Source organism: Anomalospiza imberbis, unplaced genomic scaffold (assembly GCF_031753505.1).
Source record: "Anomalospiza imberbis isolate Cuckoo-Finch-1a 21T00152 unplaced genomic scaffold, ASM3175350v1 scaffold_465, whole genome shotgun sequence".
Lineage (NCBI taxonomy): Eukaryota > Metazoa > Chordata > Aves > Passeriformes > Viduidae > Anomalospiza > Anomalospiza imberbis.
Window position 1 is genome coordinate 3,825 of NW_027100074.1, and position 17,419 is coordinate 21,243.

At 65.0% G+C, this 17,419-nt stretch overlaps 1 protein-coding gene across 1 annotated transcript in view; it reads right to left on the bottom strand.

Moving 5' to 3' along the window:
• Positions 1–2,160: 2,160 nt before the first annotated feature.
• Positions 2,161–17,419, bottom strand: part of LOC137466895 (host cell factor 1-like) — a 33,254-nt gene continuing 17,995 nt past the window's right edge. Inside the window, 11 exon segments of the mRNA XM_068178512.1 lie at positions 2,161–2,879; positions 4,127–4,332; positions 4,930–5,068; positions 6,410–6,552; positions 7,966–8,188; positions 10,487–10,591; positions 12,044–12,274; positions 13,282–13,479; positions 15,158–15,318; positions 16,836–17,191; positions 17,193–17,322. Of these exon segments, the coding sequence (XP_068034613.1) occupies positions 2,283–2,879; positions 4,127–4,332; positions 4,930–5,068; positions 6,410–6,552; positions 7,966–8,188; positions 10,487–10,591; positions 12,044–12,274; positions 13,282–13,479; positions 15,158–15,318; positions 16,836–17,191; positions 17,193–17,322 (2,489 nt within the window). The 3' untranslated portion in view covers positions 2,161–2,282.

Genomic DNA, 17,419 nt, shown 5'->3' on the forward strand with positions numbered 1-17,419 from the left:
TGGTGGCCTCCAGAGCCACCGGCCGGTCCCTGGTGGCACTGCTGTGCGACTTAGGGCACCCTCGGTGTCATCAAACCCCCCACAGTGTCCCCAAACCCCCCTCGCTGTCCCCGAACCCCCTCCCAGTGTCCCCAAACCCCCACCTCGTTGTCCCCAAACCCCCTTTTAATGTCCCCAAATCTCCTCCCAATGTCCCAAACCCCCTCTCAATGTCCCCAAAACCCCTCTCAATGTCCCCAACCCCCTCTCAATGTCCCCAAGCCCCTTCCCAATGTCCCAAACCCCCTCCCAATATCTCAAACCCCCTCTCAATGTCCCCAAAGTCCCCAAACCCTCTCCAATGTCCCCAGATCCCCCCGCAATGTCCCCAAACTCCCTCCCCCGGTGTCCCCAAACCCCCTTTTAATGTCCCCAAATCCCCTCCCAATGTCCCCCAAACACTCTCCCAATGTCCCCAAACCCCTCTCAATGTCCCCAAATCCCCTCCAATGTCCCCAAATCCCCTCCCAATGTCCCCAGATCCCCCCGCAATGTCCCCAAACTCCCTCCCCGGGTGTCCCCAAACCCCCTTTTAATGTCCCCAAATCCCCTCCCAATGTCCCCAAGCCCCCTCTCAATGTCCCCAAAGCCCCCCAAAGTCCCCAAGCCCTCTCCCAATGTCCCAAGCCCCCTCCCAACATCCCCAAACCCCCTCCCAATGTCCCCAAGCCCCCTCTCAATGTCCCCAAAGCCCCCCAAAGTCCCCAACCCCCTCTCAATGTCCCCAAAACCCCCTCCCAAAGTCCCCAAATCCCCTCCCAATGTCCCCAGACCTCCCCTCATTGTCCCCAAATCCCCTTTCCACGCCCCCAACCCCCTCCCCAGTGTCCCCAAAGCCGCTCACCGGCACGGCCGGCCCCGGCGCTGGCGTGGACTGAGTGACCGTAGTGACCGCCCGGGGCTGGGGGGGTCCCGCTGCCGCTGGGGCCGGGGCTGGGGGTCCCGGGGGGCACAGGGGGACCCCCACCCTCGCTGGGGGGCGTCTCCCCCTCGCCCTGCCCGTTGGCAGCCGGTGGGGGGGGCTCTGTGGGGACAACGGGGAGGGGTCAGTGACGTGACCAGCCCAAGGTAAAGGGCAGAGGGGACGATTTGGGGACGATTTGGGGACGATTTGGGGACGATGCGGGGGTCACCTTGGCTGGCGCCCATGCTGGCGGTGACCGTGGTGGCCGTGGCCGTTGTCCCCGTCTCGTGGGTCTCGCAGGGGGGGTTGGAGCAGGCGCGGGGAGGGCTGGTGGCGGCGGTGGTGGCACAGGGCGGGGGCGGTGTCGTCCCCTCGGTGGTGGCCGTGCTGGTGGCCCCGCTCTGGTGGCTCTGGCAGGGCGAGGACCCCGCTCTGGTGGCCGTGCTGGTGGTCCCGGTCTCGGGGGGTCTCGCAGGGGGGGTTGGCACAAGGCGGGGACACCCCCGTGCTGGAGGTGGTGGCGGCGGTGGCGGCGCTGGTGGCCGTGGTAGTGTCACCCGTCCGGGAGCCCGCGGTGGCCGTGGTGGCCGTGTTGGTGGTCCCGGTCTCGTGGGTCTCGCAGGGGGGGTTGGAGCAGAGCTGTGACGATGTCATTGTCACCGTGTTGGTCGTCCCCGTCTCGTGGGTCTCGCAGGGGGGGTTGGCGCAGGGGGGGACGCCTCGAGGTGGTGGCACCGCTGTCCCCGACTCGGGCGGGGGGCGCGAGGTGGCCGTGGTGGTGGTGGCCGTGCTGGTTGTCCCCGTCTCGTGGGTCTCGCAGGGAGGGTTGGAGCAGAACCGTGTCCCCGTGGTTGTCACCGTGTTGGTCGTCCCCGTCTCGTGGGTCTCGCAGGGAGGGTTGGAGCAGAGCTGTGACGATGTCATTGTCACCGTGCTGGTCGTCCCCGTCTCGTGGGTCTCGCAGGGCGGGTTGGCACACAGCCGTGTCCCCGTGGTTGTCACCGTGCTGGTCATCCCCGTCTCGTGGGTCTCGCAGGGCGGGTTGGCACACAGCCGTGTCCCCGTGGTTGTCACCGTGCTGGTCATCCCCGTCTCGTGGGTCTCGCAGGGCGGGTTGGCACACAGCCGTGTCCCCGTGGTTGTCACCGTGTTGGTTGTCCCCGTCTCGTGGGTCTCGCACGGGGGGTTGGAGCAGAGCTGTGACCCTGTCACCGTCACCGTGTTGGTCGTCCCCGTCTCGTGGGTCTCGCAGGGCGGGTTGGCACACAGCCGTGTCCCCGCTGGGGTCTCACAGCTCGCCGTGGTGGCCGCAGTGACCGCCCCGGTGGCCGCCCCCACCTCAGGCTGCCCCCAGGGCGTTTGGCACGGGGCTGCCTCCTGCGTTTGGCACGAGGTGACACCGCTGCCACCGCCGCTGCCGCCTTCGGGGGGGCACAACCGCGCCGTCATCGTTGTCCCCGTGGCTGCCGTCTGCTGCGTGGGGCAGGGCGGTCCCCCGGGTGTCCCCAAGCGCGTTGTCCCCGTTGCCCCCCGCCGCCGTGGGGGTGTTGGTGGTCCCCGTCTCGTGGGTCTCGCAGGGGGGGTTGGAGCAGGCCCGGGGGGGCGCTGGCACCGCTGTCCCCCCGCCCGTGTCCTCGCAGAGCAGCTGCAGCTGTCCCCCCCCCGTCCCCACGTTGGCCACCAGGCTGGTGGTGGCCGTGTTGGTGGTCCCGGTCTCGTGGGTCTCGCAGGGGGGGTTGGAGCACACCAGGGTGACGGTGCCCGGGGTGGCCTCGGCGGGGGGGGGCTCGGCCAGGCTGCCACCCCCCGAGGTGGCCGCGGGGGGACCTTCGGCCGTGGGGGACGCCAGGATGGACACGGGGAGGTCGTGGACGGGCTGGGCCTCCACGCCGCTGGGCGTGGTGATCAGCGTCACCTGCGTGGGCTGGGACACCGGCTGTGTCCCCACAGCGGGTCAGGAGAGGTGGCACTGACCACAGACACCGCCCCCAGCCTCAAATCTCTGTGACACCCCCTTGTGTCACCCCAAATTCCTGTGTGTCCCCTCCCTGCTCCTGTCAGCAGCACAGCTGGGGCTGAGCTGTGTTTGGGGACGCCCCGAAATGTCCCCAATGTCCCCAGTGTCCCCTCACCTGCATGGTGATGGTCAGTGTCCCCAATGTCCCCAATGTCCCCAATGTCCCCAGTGTCCCCTCACCTGCATGGTGATGGTCAGTGTCCCCAATGTCCCCAGTGTCCCCAGTGTCCCCTCACCTGCATGGTGATGGTCGGTGTCCCCAATGTCCCCAGTGTCCCCAGTGTCCCCAGTGTCCCCAGTGTCCCCTCAACTGCATGGTGATGGTCAGTGTCCCCAATGTCCCCAGTGTCCCCAGTGTCCCCAATGTCCCCGGTGTCCCCTCACCTGCATGGTGATGGTCAGTGTCCCCAGTGTCCCCAGTGTCCCCAGTGTCCCCAATGTCCCCAATGTCCCCAGTGTCCCCTCACCTGCATGGTGATGGTCAGTGTCCCCAATGTCCCCAGTGTCCCCAGTGTCCCCAATGTCCCCAGTGTCCCCTCACCTGCATGGTGATGGTCAGTGTCCCCAGTGTCCCCAGTGTCCCCAATGTCCCCAATGTCCCCAGTGTCCCCTCACCTGCATGGTGATGGTCAGTGTCCCCAATGTCCCCAGTGTCCCCTCACCTGCATGGTGATGGTCAGTGTCCCCAATGTCCCCAGTGTCCCCTCACCTGCATGGTGATGGTCGGTGTCCCCAATGTCCCCCCTGTCCCCAGTGTCCCCTCACGTGCATGGTGATGGTCGGTGTCCCCAATGTCCCCAGTGTCCCCTCACCTGCATGGTGATGGTCAGTGTCCCCAATGTCCCCAGTGTCCCCAGTGTCCCCTCACCTGCATGGTGATGCTCAGTGTCCCCAGTGTCCCCAGTGTCCCCGGTGTCCCCTCACCTGCATGGTGATGGTCAGTGTCCCCAGTGTCCCCAGTGTCCCCAGTGTCCCCAATGTCCCCTCACCTGCATGGTGATGGTCAGTGTCCCCAGTGTCCCCAATGTCCCCAGTGTCCCCAGTGTCCCCTCACCTGCATGGTGATGGTCAGTGTCCCCAATGTCCCCAGTGTCCCCTCACCTGCATGGTGATGGTCGGTGTCCCCAATGTCCCCAATGTCCCCAATGTCCCCAGTGTCCCCTCACCTGCATGGTGATGGTCGGTGTCCCCAGGCCGCCCCCGGCCGCGGTGGCCGTGATGGCCGCGGGGTTCAGGACCTGGCTGGACAGGGTGGCGATCGTCCCCAGGGTGGTGATGGGCGTGGCCAGCGAGGCCGTGGCGCTGTGGCCACCTGCCCCGCCGGCCAGGCTGGTGGACACTGTCCCTGTCACCGTCCCCAGCGTGGTCACACCTGCCAGGGACAGGAGAGCAGTGAGTGACCGCTAGGAAAAGTGACCCTAAAGTGACCCCCTGGTGCCACAGTGACCACTCCCTGTGGCACAGTGACCCCGTGGTGACCCCCCCACCCCACAAGTGACCTCCTGGTGTCCCCCCACTGACCCCATGACCCTTCCACTCACCCGATGGTACCCTTGACCACGAGGGTGGTCACCTCAGTGACGCCATGGTGACCCCAATGACCCCTCCAGTGACCTCTCAGTGACCCCGTGGTAATCCCCCCTGCCCCCACCAGTGGTGCCCTTGACCACCAGGGTGGTCACCCCAGTGACCCAGAGGTGACCCAATGACCCTAGAGTGACCCCACTCACCGGTGGTGCCCTTGACCACCAGGGTGGTCACCCCAGTGACCCAGAGGTGACCCAATGACCCTAGAGTGACCCCACTCACCGGTGGTGCCCTTGACCACCAGGGTGGTCACCCCAGTGACCCAGAGGTGACCCAATGACCCTAGAGTGACCCCACTCACCGGTGGTGCCCTTGACCACCAGGGTGGTCACCCCAGTGACCCAGAGGTGACCCAATGACCCCCAGAGTGACCCCCACTCACCGGTGGTGCCCTTGACCACCAGGGTGGTCACCGTGGGCTTGACGGCCGAGACGGTGACGGGGGTGACGAGCCGGACCCCCCCCATGGGCACCGTCCTCAGGATGGTCCCCGGCTGCCCCGGGGCCCCCTTCAGCACCACCTGGGGGACACGGGGACACCGCTGTCACGGGGGCACCCCTCGGGGGCTGGGACACCCCGCCGGTGTCCCCGGTGTCACCAAACCACCCCCACTGCCATCGATGTCCCCAACCCCTCAGCTGACCCCAGCGGTGTCCCCAGACCCTCGTCCCCAGTGTCACCAACCCCTCCCCATGTGACTCCTCCCCTGTCACCTCCTGCCCTTGCCATTGTCCCTGAACTCCCCCAGTCTCAGGTGTCCCCAGGTGGGGCTTCAGGTGTCCCCAAGTGTCCCCAGGGAGGGGTTCAGGTGTCCCCAGGTGCTCCCAGGTGGGGCTTCAGGTGTCCCCAGGTGTCCCCAGGGAGGGGTTCAGGTGTCCCCAGGTGCTCCCAGGTGTCCCCAGGGGGGGTTCAGGTGTCCCCAGGTGCTCCCAGGTGTCCCCAGGTGGGGGTTCAGGTGTCCCCAGGGGGGGTTCAAGTGCCCCAGGTGTCCCAGGGGTGTTCAGGTGTCCCCAGGGAGGGGTTCAGGTGTCCCCAAGTGTCCCCAGGGAGGGGTTCAGGTGTCCCCAGGTGTCCCCAGGGGGGTTCAGGTGTCCCCAAGTGTCCCCAGGTGGGGGTTCAGGTGCCCCCAGGTGTCCCAGGGGTGTTCAGGTGTCCCCAGGGGGGGGTTCAGGTGTCCCCAGGTGTCCCAGGGGTGTTCAGGTGTCCCCAGGGGGGGCTTCAGGTGTCCATGGGTGCTCCCAGGTGTCCCCAGGTGGGGGTTCAGGTGTCCCCACGTGTCCCCAGGGGTGTTCAGGTGTCCCCAGGTGTCCCAGGGGTGTTCAGGTGTCCCCAGGGGGGGGTTCAGGTGTCCCCAGGTGTCCCAGGGGTGTTCAGGTGTCCCCAGGGGGGGGTTCAGGTGTCCCCAGGTGTCCCCTGGGGGGGTTCAGGTGCCCCCAGGTGTCCCCGGGGGGGGTTCAGGTGCCCCCAGGTGTCCCAGGGGTGTTCAGGTGTCCCCAGGGAGGGGGTTCAGGTGCCCCCAGGTGTCCCAGGGGTGTTCAGGTGTCCCCTGGGGGGGTTCAGGTGTCCCCAGGTGTCCCCAGGGAGGGGGTTCAGGTGCCCCCAGGTGTCCCAGGGGTGTTCAGGTGTCCCCTGGGGGGGTTCAGGTGTCCCCAGGTGTCCCCAGGGAGGGGGTTCAGGTGCCCCCAGGTGTCCCAGGGGTGTTCAGGTGTCCCCTGGGGGGGGTTCAGGTGTCCCCAGGTGTCCCCAGGGAGGGGGTTCAGGTGCCCCCAGGTGTCCCAGGGGTGTTCAGGTGTCCCCTGGGGGGGTTCAGGTGCCCCCAGGTGTCCCAGGGGTGTTCAGGTGCCCCCAGGTGTGCCCTCACCTGTGTCACGCCCTGCTGGCCGTGCCCCCCGCCCAGCTTGGGGACGGCCGTGATGATCTTGGCGGGGGTCCCGGTGCCCGAGGTCATCACCTTGGTGGTGATGATGGTGATGGGCGACTTGATCCCGGGGCTGCTGGTGACACCTGGGGACACAGGGGGGTCACGGGGTTGGGGGGGGGGACACGGACACAGGGGTCACTCACTGGGGGCCCCTGACGGGGGTGGTGATGGGGGACTGGGTGGGCTGGGGGAGTTTGGGGGTCTCAGGGATTCTGGGGATAATTTGGGGGTCTCAGGGATGTTTTGGGGGAGGTCTCAGGGGGGTTAAGGTTAATTTGGGGAGGGGTCTCACACACTGGTAACCCCTGGCTGATGATGGCCAACATGGGGATGGTTTTGGTGGGGGTCTCAGGGGGTTTGGGGGTCTCAGAGTAATTTGGGGAGGGGTCTCATTCACTGGTAACCCCTGGCTGGCTGATGATGGCCGACATGGGGATAGTTTTGGTGGGGGTCTCAGGGGGTTTGGGGGTCTCAGAGTAATTTGGGGAGGGGTCTCATTCACTGGTAACCCCTGACCGGGTGATGATGGCCGACATGGGGATGGTTCTGGTGGGGGTCTCAGGGGGTTTGGGGGTCTCAGAGTAATTTGGGGAGGGGTCTCACACACTGGTAACCCCTGGCTGATGATGGCCAACATGGGGATAGTTTTGGTGGGGGTCTCAGGGGGTTTGGGGGTCTCAGAGTAATTTGGGGAGGGGTCTCATTCACTGGTAACCACTGGCTGATGATGGCCAACATGGGGATGGTTTTGGTGGGGGTCTCAGGGGGTTTGGGGGTCTCAGAGTAATTTGGGGAGGGGTCTCATTCACTGGTAACCCCTGGCTGATGATGGCCAACATGGGGATGGTTTTGGTGGGGGTCTCAGGGGGTTTGGGGGTCTCAGAGTAATTTGGGGAGGGGTCTCATTCACTGGTAACCCCTGGCTGGGTGATGATGGCCAACATGGGGATGGTTCTGGTGGGGGTCCCAGGGGTGGGGGTCTCAGGGATTTTGGGGGTCTCAGGATGGGTTCAGTTAATTTGGGGAAGGGTCTCACTCACCGGTAACCCCTGACTGGGTGATGATGGCCGACATGGGGATGGTTCTGGTGGGGGTCCCAGGGGTGGGGGTCTCAGAGGGTTTGGGGGTCTCAGGGATTTTGGGGGTCTCAGGATGGATTCAGTTAATTTGGGGACGGGTCTCACTCACAGATAGACCCCAACTGGGTGATGATGGCCGACGTGGGGATGGTTTTGATGATGGTGGTGGTCCCAGGGGTGGGGGTCTCGGAGGGTTTGGGGGTCTCAGGGATTTTGGGGGTCTCAGGATGGGTTCAGTTAATTTGGGGAGGGGTCTCACTCACAGGTAGACCCCAACTGGGTGATGATGGCCGACGTGGGGATGGTTTTGATGATGGTGGTGGTCCCAGGGGTGGGGGTCTCAGAGGGTTTGGGGGTCTCAGGGAGGTCAGGGATGGTTTGGAGCTCTTTGTTAATTTGGGGAGGGGTCTCACTCACCGGTAGCCCCCGACTGGGTGATGATGGCCGACATGGGGATGGTTTTGATGATGGTGGTGGTCCCGGGCTTGGTGGTGCTGGGGGACACGCTGCTGATGCCCAGGATGGTGGGGGGCTTGGCCGCCCCCGCCCCCGCCTGCGTGCTGGTCAGGATGGTGGTGGGCTTCCCCTCCCCCGACGTCACCAGCTTCAGGATGGTCCCCGCGGGCAGGGGGCCCTTGGTCTGCGGGGAGCGGTCACTCAGGGGGTGGTCACTCAGGGGAGCGGTCACTCAGGGGAGCGGTCAGTCAGGGGATGGTCAGTCAGGGGTGGTCACTCAGGGGGGTGGTCACTCGGGGAGGTCAGTCAGGGGGTGGTCAGTCAGGGGAGTGGTCACTCAGGGGAGCAGTCACTCAGGGGGTGGTCACTCAGGGGAGCGGTCACTCAGGGAGTGGTCAGTCGGGGCAGTGGTCACTCGGGGCAGTGGTCATTCAGGGGGTGGTCAGTCAGGGGAGTGGTCAGTCAGGGGGAGGTCACTCAGGGGGGCAATCAGGGGAGTGGTCACTCAGGGGGAGTGGTCAGTCAGGGGAGGAAAGGTCAGTTGGGGCTGTCAGGGGGCAGTGGTCAGTCAGTGGGGAGGGGTCGGGGGCAGTGGTCACTCAGGGGCAGTGGTCAGTCAGTGGGGAGGGGTCGGGGGCAGTGGTCACTCAGGGGTGGTGGTCACTCAGGGGCAGTGGTCACTCAGGGGCAGTGGTCACTCGGGGGCAGTGGTCACTCGGGGGCGGTGGTCACTCAGGGGTGGTGGTCAGTCGGGGGCAGTGGTCACTCAGGGGCAGTGGTCACTCAGGGGCAGTGGTCACTTGGGGGCAATGGTCACTCAGGGGCAGTGGTCACTCAGGGGCGGTGGTCACTCAGGGGTGGTGGTCACTCAGGGGCAGTGGTCACTCGGGGGCAATGGTCACTCAGGGGCAGTGGTCACTCGGGGGCAATGGTCACTCAGGGGCAGTGGTCAGTCGGGGGCGGTGGTCACTCGGGGGCGGTGGTCACTCAGGGGTGGTGGTCACTCAGGGGCAGTGGTCACTCGGGGGTGGTGGTCACTCAGGGGCGGTGGTCACTCAGGGGTGGTGGTCACTCAGGGGCGGTGGTCACTCAGGGGCAGTGGTCACTCAGGGGTGGTGGTCAGTCGGGGGCAGTGGTCACTCAGGGGTGGTGGTCAGTCGGGGGCAGTGGTCACTCAGGGGCAATGGTCACTCAGGGGCAGTGGTCACTCAGGGGCGGTGGTCACTCAGGGGCAGTGGTCACTCAGGGGCAGTGGTCACTCGGGGGCAATGGTCACTTGGGGGCAGTGGTCACTCAGGGGTGGTGGTCACTCAGGGGCGGTGGTCACTCAGGGGTGGTGGTCACTCAGGGGTGGTGGTCACTCAGGGGCGGTGGTCACTCAGGGGCAGTGGTCACTTGGGGGCAATGGTCACTCAGGGGCAGTGGTCACTCAGGGGCGGTGGTCACTCAGGGGCGGTGGTCACTCAGGGGCAGTGGTCACTCAGGGGCAGTGGTCACTCGGGGGCAATGGTCACTTGGGGGCAGTGGTCACTCAGGGGCGGTGGTCACTCAGGGGTGGTGGTCAGTCGGGGGCAGTGGTCACTCAGGGGCGGTGGTCACTCAGGGGCAGTGGTCACTCAGGAGCAGTGGTCACTCAGGGGCAGTGGTCACTCAGGGGTGGTGGTCACTCAGGGGCAGTGGTCACTCAGGGGTGGTGGTCACTCAGGGGTGGTGGTCACTCAGGGGCAGTGGTCACTCAGGGGCAGTGGTCACTCAGGAGCAGTGGTCATTCAGGGGCAGTGGTCACTCGGGGGTGGTGGTCAGTCGGGGGCAGTGGTCACTCGGGGGCAGTGGTCACTCAGGGGTGGTGGTCTCTCAGGGGCAGTGGTCACTCAGGGGCAGTGGTCACTCGGGGGCAGTGGTCACTCAGGGGCAGTGGTCACTCGGGGGCAGCGGTCAGTGACAGCCGAGGGAGGGTTTTGGGGGGGATCAGGACCTCGGGGGGATTTTGGAGTAATTTGGGGTTAATTTTGGGGGGATTTTGGGATTATTTGGGGGTGATTTTGTGGTGATTTGGGGGTGATTTGGGGGTGATTTGGGGGTGATTTTGAGGGGATTTTTGGGGTGATTTTGCGGTAATTTTGGGGTTAAATTGGGACATTTTGGGGTGATTTTGGGGTGATTTTGGGGTGTCACCTGGATGATCTGGGTGACAGGGCCGCTCAAAGCCTGCCCGGTGACAGCCGATGGGGGTTTTGGGGGGATCTCAGCAATTTGGGGATAATTTGGGAGGATTTGGGGTGATTTGGGGTTAAATTGGGACATTTTGGGGTGATTTTGGGGTGTCACCTGGATGATCTGGGTGACAGGGCCGCTCAAAGCCTGCCCGGTGACAGCCGATGGGGGTTTTGGGGGGATCTCAGCAATTTGGGGATAATTTGGGAGGATTTGGGGTGATTTTGGGGTTAAATTGGGACATTTGGGGGTGATTTTGGGGTGTCACCTGGATGATCTGGGTGACAGGGCCGCTCGAGGCCTGCCCGGTGACAGCCGAGCTCTGCACAGGTTTCGTCTGCACCACCGACATCACCTTGCCCAGGTTGGAGATCTGGGGGGGCCCAGGGGGCTCAGAGACCCCCCCCCAAATCCATGTCCCCACCCTCCCAACGTCCCCAGATCTGTGTCCACCCTCCCCACCCCCAAACTGGGGTCCCCACACCCCCAGAGCCCTCCGGGACCCCCAAAATCCGTGTTGCCACCCCCCACAGTGTTCCCCCGTCCCCAAATCTGTGTCCTCACCCTCCCGACGTCCCCAAATTGGGGTCCCCACCCCTGAAGACCCCATCAAACCCGTGTCCCCACCTCTCACAATGTCCCCCCCATCCCCAAATCTGTGTCACCACCCCCCAAATGTCCCCAAATCCACGTCCCTGCACTCCCAGTGTCCCCACCCCCGTTAATGTCCCCAAAATCATGTCCCCACCCCCTAGTGTCCCCCCTGTCCCCAAATCTGTGTCACCACCCTCCCAATGTCCCCAAACCCATGTCCCTCCTGTCCCCAAATCTGTGTCCCCACCCCCCTCAATGTCCCCACCCTCCCAATGTCCCCAAACCCATGTCCCCCTGTCCCCAAATCTGTGTCCCCACCCCCCTCAATGTCCCCAAACCCATGTCCCCCCTGTCCCCAAATCTGTGTCCCCACCCCACAATGTCCCCAAACCCGTGTCCCTCCTGTCCCCAAATCTGTGTCCCCACCCCCCTCAATGTCCCCAAACCCATGTCCCTCCTGTCCCCAAATCTGTGTCCCCACCCCCCACAATGTCCCCAAACCCGTGTCCCCCCTGTCCCCAAATCTGTGTCCCCACCCCACAATGTCCCCAAACCCATGTCCCCCTGTCCCCAAATCTCTGTCCCCACCCCACAATGTCCCCAAACCCGTGTCCCTCCTGTCCCCAAATCTGTGTCCCCACCCCACAATGTCCCCAAACCCGTGTCCCTCCTGTCCCCAAATCTGTGTCCCCACCCCACAATGTCCCCAAACCCATGTCCCCCCTGTCCCCAAATCTCTGTCCCCACCTTTCAATGTCCCCAAACCCGTGTCCCTCCTGTCCCCAAATCTGTGTCCCCACCCCTCCCAATGTCCCCAATCCCATGTCCCTCCTGTCCCCAAATCTGTGTCCCCACCCCCCTCAATGTCCCCAAACCCATGTCCCTCCTGTCCCCAAATCTCTGTCCCCACCCCACAATGTCCCCAAACCCGTGTCCCTCCTGTCCCCAAATCTGTGTCCCCACCCTGCCAATGTCCCCAAACCCGTGTCCCTCCTGTCCCCAAATCTGTGTCCCCACCCCACAATGTCCCCAAACCCATGTCCCCCTGTCCCCAAATCTCTGTCCCCACCCCACAATGTCCCCAAACCCGTGTCCCTCCTGTCCCCAAATCTGTGTCCCCACCCCACAATGTCCCCAAACCCATGTCCCCCTGTCCCCAAATCTGTGTCCCCACCCCACAATGTCCCCAAACCCATGTCCCCCCTGTCCCCAAGCCCGTGTCCCCCCTCACCAGGGCGCTGCCCCCCGGGACAGAGATGGGGCTCTTGACCAGCGTGATGGTCTTGGTGACCCCTCCGACCACGGTGGTGACCACCTGGGCCTGCTGGGCCACCGTCACCGTGCCGGACTTGTGCACGGTGATGATGGGCCTGGTGGCCGCGTTGGTGGCCGCGGGGGACGCCCCGGCTGTGCCCACCTGGGCGGCCGCCGTCTTCAGCATGCGCGTGGCGGGGTTGCTCACCTGGGGGGACACGGGGGGACATGGTGGGGACAGCGTGGGGAGATTGAGGGGACATGGTGGGGACAGTGTGGGGACATGGTGGGGACAGCGAGGGGACATGGTGGGGACAGTGTGGGGACAGTGGGCCAGCATGGGGACAGTGTGGGGACAGCGAGGGGACATGGTGGAGACAGCGTTGGGACATGGTGGGGACAGTGTGGGACACAGTGGGGACAGCGAGGGGACATGGTGGGGACATGGTGGGGACATGGTGGGGACAGTGTGGGACACAGTGGGGACAGTGAGGGGACATGGTGGGGACATGGTGGGGACAGCGAGGGGACAGCAAGGGGACATGGTGGGGACATGGTGGGGACAGTGTGGGGACAGCGAGGGGACATGGTGGGGACAGTGTGGGACAGTGTGGGGACATGGTGGGGACAGCGAGGGGACATGGTGGGGACAGCATGGGGACAGTGTGGGGACAGTGTGGGACAGTGTGGGGACATGGTGGGGACAACGAGGGGACATGGTGGGGACAGTGTGGGACACAGTGGGGACAGCAAGGGGACATGGTGGGGACAGCGAGGGGACAGTGTGGGGACAGTGTGGGACAGTGTGGGGACATGGTGGGGACAGCGAGGGGACATGGTGGGGACAGCAAGGGGACATGGTGGGGACATGGTGGGGACAGCGTGGGGACAGCGAGGGGACGTGGTGGGGACAGCGTTGGGACATTGTGGGGACAGTGTGGGACACAGTGGGGACAGCGAGGGGACATGGTGGGGACAGCAAGGGGACATGGTGGGGACATGGTGGGGACAGCGCGGGGACGTGGTGAGACATTGCGGGGATGTCATGGGGACAGCGCGGGGACACCCACGAGGCTGCTGGTGACACCACGGAGTCACCTCGAGTACCCCGGTGCCACCCCAGGTCACCCAAGCCCTGGTGACACCACGGTGACAATGACACCAGCACACCCAGCCCCCCCGGCGTCACCCAAGCCCCCCACGAGTGTCCCCTACCATGACAGGTGACGAGGCCACCTTGACGGTGGCGGGCAGGGTGGTGGCCCCGGGGGTCACGGCCACCGTCTTGACGATGGTGGCCCCCGCGGGGACGCTGAGCACGGTGGGCGCCGAGGCCGGCGGGATCTTCTGGGTGGCCGCGGCCGCTGCGGCCAGCGCGGCCATGCCGCTCATCTGGGGGCTGCTGCCGATCACCTGCGCGGGGGGGCACACCTGAGCACACCTGGGGACACCTGGGGACACCTGAGCACAGCTGGGAGCACACCTGAGCACACCTGGGGACACCTGGGCATGCCTAGGGACACCTGAGGACAGCTGGGAGCACACCTGAGCACACCTGGGGACACCTGAGGACACCTGAGCACAGCTGGGAGCACACCTGAGCACACCTGGGGACACTTAAGCACACCTGGCCACAGCTGGGGACACCTAGGGGCACAACTGAGCACACCTGGGGACAGCTAGGGACACACCTGAGCACACCTGGGGACACTTAAGCACACCTGGCCACAGCTGGGGACACCTAGGGGCACAACTGAGCACACCTGGGGACAGCTGGGAGCACACCTGAGCACACCTGGGGACAGCTGGGGACACACCTTAGCACACCTGGGGACACCTAAGCACACCTGGGCACGCCTAGGGACACCTGAGGACAGCTGGGGACACACCTTAGCACACCTGGGGACACCTAAGCACACCTGGGCACGCCTAGGGACACCTGAGGACAGCTGGGAGCACACCTGAGCACACCTGGGGACACTTAAGCACACCTGGCCACAGCTGGGGACACCTAGGGGCATAATTGAGCACAGCTGGGGACAGCTAGGGACACACCTGAGCACACCTGGGGATAGCTAGGGACACACCTGAACACCCCTGAGCACACCTAGGCACAGTTGGGGACACACCTTAGCACACCTGGGGACATTTAAGCACACCTGGGCATGCCTAGGGACACCTGAGGACAGCTGGAAGCACACCTGAGCACACCTGGGGACAGCTAGGGACACACCTGAACACCCCTGAGCACACCTAGGGGCACAGCTGGGCATATCTGGGGACACTTAAGCACACCTGGGCACAGCTGGGGACACCTAGGGGCATAATTGAGCACACCTGGGGACAGCTAGGGACACACCTGAGCACACCTGGGGACACTTAAGCACACCTGGGCACACCTGAGGACAGCTGGGAGCACACCTGAGCACACCTGGGGACACTTAAGCACACCTGGGCACGCCTAGGGACACCTGAGCACACTTGGAGGGACAGCTGGAGTACACCTGGGGACAGCTAGGGGGGCACCAGGCCACACCTGGGACACACCTGGAGGCACCTGGGGTACAGCTGGGACAGCATGGTGACACCCAAGGACCACCTATATCACACCTGTGTCCCCCAGGTATCCCCTGTGTCACACCTGTGTCCCCCAGGTACCCCCTGGAGCTCACCTGTGTCACACCTGTGTCCCCAGGTATCCCCTGGAGCTCACCTGTGTCACACCTGTGTCCCCAGGTACCCCCTGGAGCTCCTCTGTGTTACACCTGTGTCCCCAGGTATCCCCTGTGTCACACCTGTGTCCCCCAGGTATCCCCTGGAGCTCACCTGTGTCACACCTGTGTCCCCAGGTACCCCCTGGAGCTCACCTGTGTCACACCTGTGTCCCCCAGGTATCTCCTGTGTCACACCTGTGTCCCCAGGTATCTCCTGTGTCACACCTGTGTCCCCAGGTACCCCCCCAGGACGTTCTGGGGTCCCTCCCTCTGTCCCCAATCGCCCCCAGGCCCCTCCCCATGTCCCAAACACCCCCTGGGACCCCTCCCCGCGTCCCCCACCTGTCCCAGGTGTCCCCAGGTGTGCCCGCTCTCACCGTGCCCTGGGGGTTCTGGGTGGGCACCACCATCCTGACGCCGGCGGGCAGCGATGTCACCGTCACCGGGGCCTTGCCGGGCCCGGCCGAGCGCACGGTGACCAGCGGTGGCCCCGCGCTGGCCGCAGGGGGACCGGTCACCTTCAGCACCGCCGGGACACCTGGCGGGGGACACGGGGGGGGGTCAGTGTGGGGTTGGGGACAACCAGGGACATCCCCCGTGTCCCCCTCAGCATCGCCAGGACACCTGGGCAGGGGACAGGGACACCAAGGGACATCCCCCGTGTGTCCCCTGCCACCCTCCTGTCCCCTGAAACGTCCCCATCTCTGTCCCCAGTGTCCCCACTTCCCCCCCACAATGTCCCCAGTGTCTCCAGTGACCCCCCCAAAGTCCCCATCTCTGCTCCCAATGTCCCCGTTTCCCCCCCGTGTCCCCCCCACCATGTCCCCTATGTCCCCACCTCTCCCCAATGTCCCCTGCCGTGTCCCCAGTGTCCCCCCACTGTCCCCAATGTCCTGGCATGTCCCCAATGTCCCCAATGTCACGTTCCCATCTCTTCCCCTGCCATGTCCCCAATGTCCCACCAATGTCCTATCACGTCCCCATGTCCCGCATGTCCCGTCATGTCCCCATGTCCCCAATGTCCCCCCACTGTCCCCAATGTCCTGGCATGTCCCCATGTCCCCAGTGTCCTCAATGTCATGTCCTCATCTCTTCCCCTGCCATGTCCCCAATGTCCCACCAATGTCCTATCACATCCCCATGTCCCGCATGTCCCGTCATGTCCCCATGTCCCCAACATCCTGTCATGTCCCCAATGTCATGTCCTCATCTCTGCCCCTGCCCTGTCCCCAATGTCCTATCACATCCCCATGTCCCCAATGTCCCCATGTCCCCAATGTCCTGCCATGTCCCCGTGTCCCCAATGTCCCCATCTGGTCCCCTGCCATGTCGCCACTGTCCCCAATGTCCCCAGTGTCACATCCTCATCTCTTCCCCTGCCCTGTCCCCAATGTCCCCAATGTCCCGTCATGTCCTCATCTCTTCCCCTACCCTGTCCCCAATGTCCTATCACATCCCCATGTCCCCAATGTCCCCATGTCCCCAATGTCCTGTCATGTCCCCGTGTCCCCAATGTCATGTCCCCATCTCTTCCCCTGCCATGTCCCCATGTCCTGCCAATGTCCTCAATGTCATGTCTCCATCTCTGCCCCTGCCACGTCCCCAATGTCCTATCACATCCCCACGTCCCCAATGTCCTATCGTGTCCCCATGTCCCCAATGTCCTGTCGTGTCCCCCATGTCCCCAATGTCATGTCCCCATCTCTTCCCCTGCCATGTCCCCAATGTCCCGTCATGTCCTGCCAATGTCCCCAATGTCATGTCCTCATCTCTTCCCCTGTCATGTCCCCATGTCCCCAATGTCCTCAATGTCATGTCCCCATCTCTTCCCCTGCCATGTCCCCAATGTCCTATCATGTCCCCATGTCCCCAACATGCTGTCATGTCCCCATGTCCCCAATGTCCTATCACGTCCCCATGTCCCCAACATCCTGTCATGTCCCCATGTCCCCAATGTCCTATCACGTCCCCATGTCCCCAATGTCCTGTCATGTCCCCACACCCCATGTCCCCAGGTATCCCCAAATGTCCCCAACACCCCCTCCCCACACTCACCAGGTGCCCTCCCCGCCGTGGCCGCTCCGCTGGCCGCTGTGGCCGCCCCGCCCGCGGCCGGCAGCACCTGCAAGGTGGCACCGGGGGGCGCGGCCACCGCCCCCCCGGCCCCGCCCGCGGCCGCCGCCACCGCCGCCACCCCCCCGGCGGCGCTGCCGCCGCCGCCCGTCCCCGCCGTCCCCGCGGCGGCGGCGACGCCGGGCGGGTTGGGGGGCGCGGCGGGCGGCGGCAGCAGGGTGAGCCCCACGCCCCCCAGCTGGGGCAGGGCGGGGGGCGCGGGCGGCGGCGCGGGCGCGGCGGGCGCGGGGCTCTTGGGGGGGTTGGCGGGCACCGAGGGCACGGGCGGCGGCGCGGGGCGCGGCGGGCAGCTCGTACTTCTGCAGCTGCAGCAGGTACGAGTCGGCCGTGGGCACCGCGCCCCAGCTCACCTCCAGCGACGTGGTGTTGGCGCGCACCAGCTGCACGCGGCCCGGGGCGGGCGGGCGCTCTGCGGGGACAGGGGACAGGTGAGTACACCTGGGGTACAGGTGGGTACAGCTGTACCGCTCGTATCACAGCTGGGTACAGCTGGGTACACCTGTACC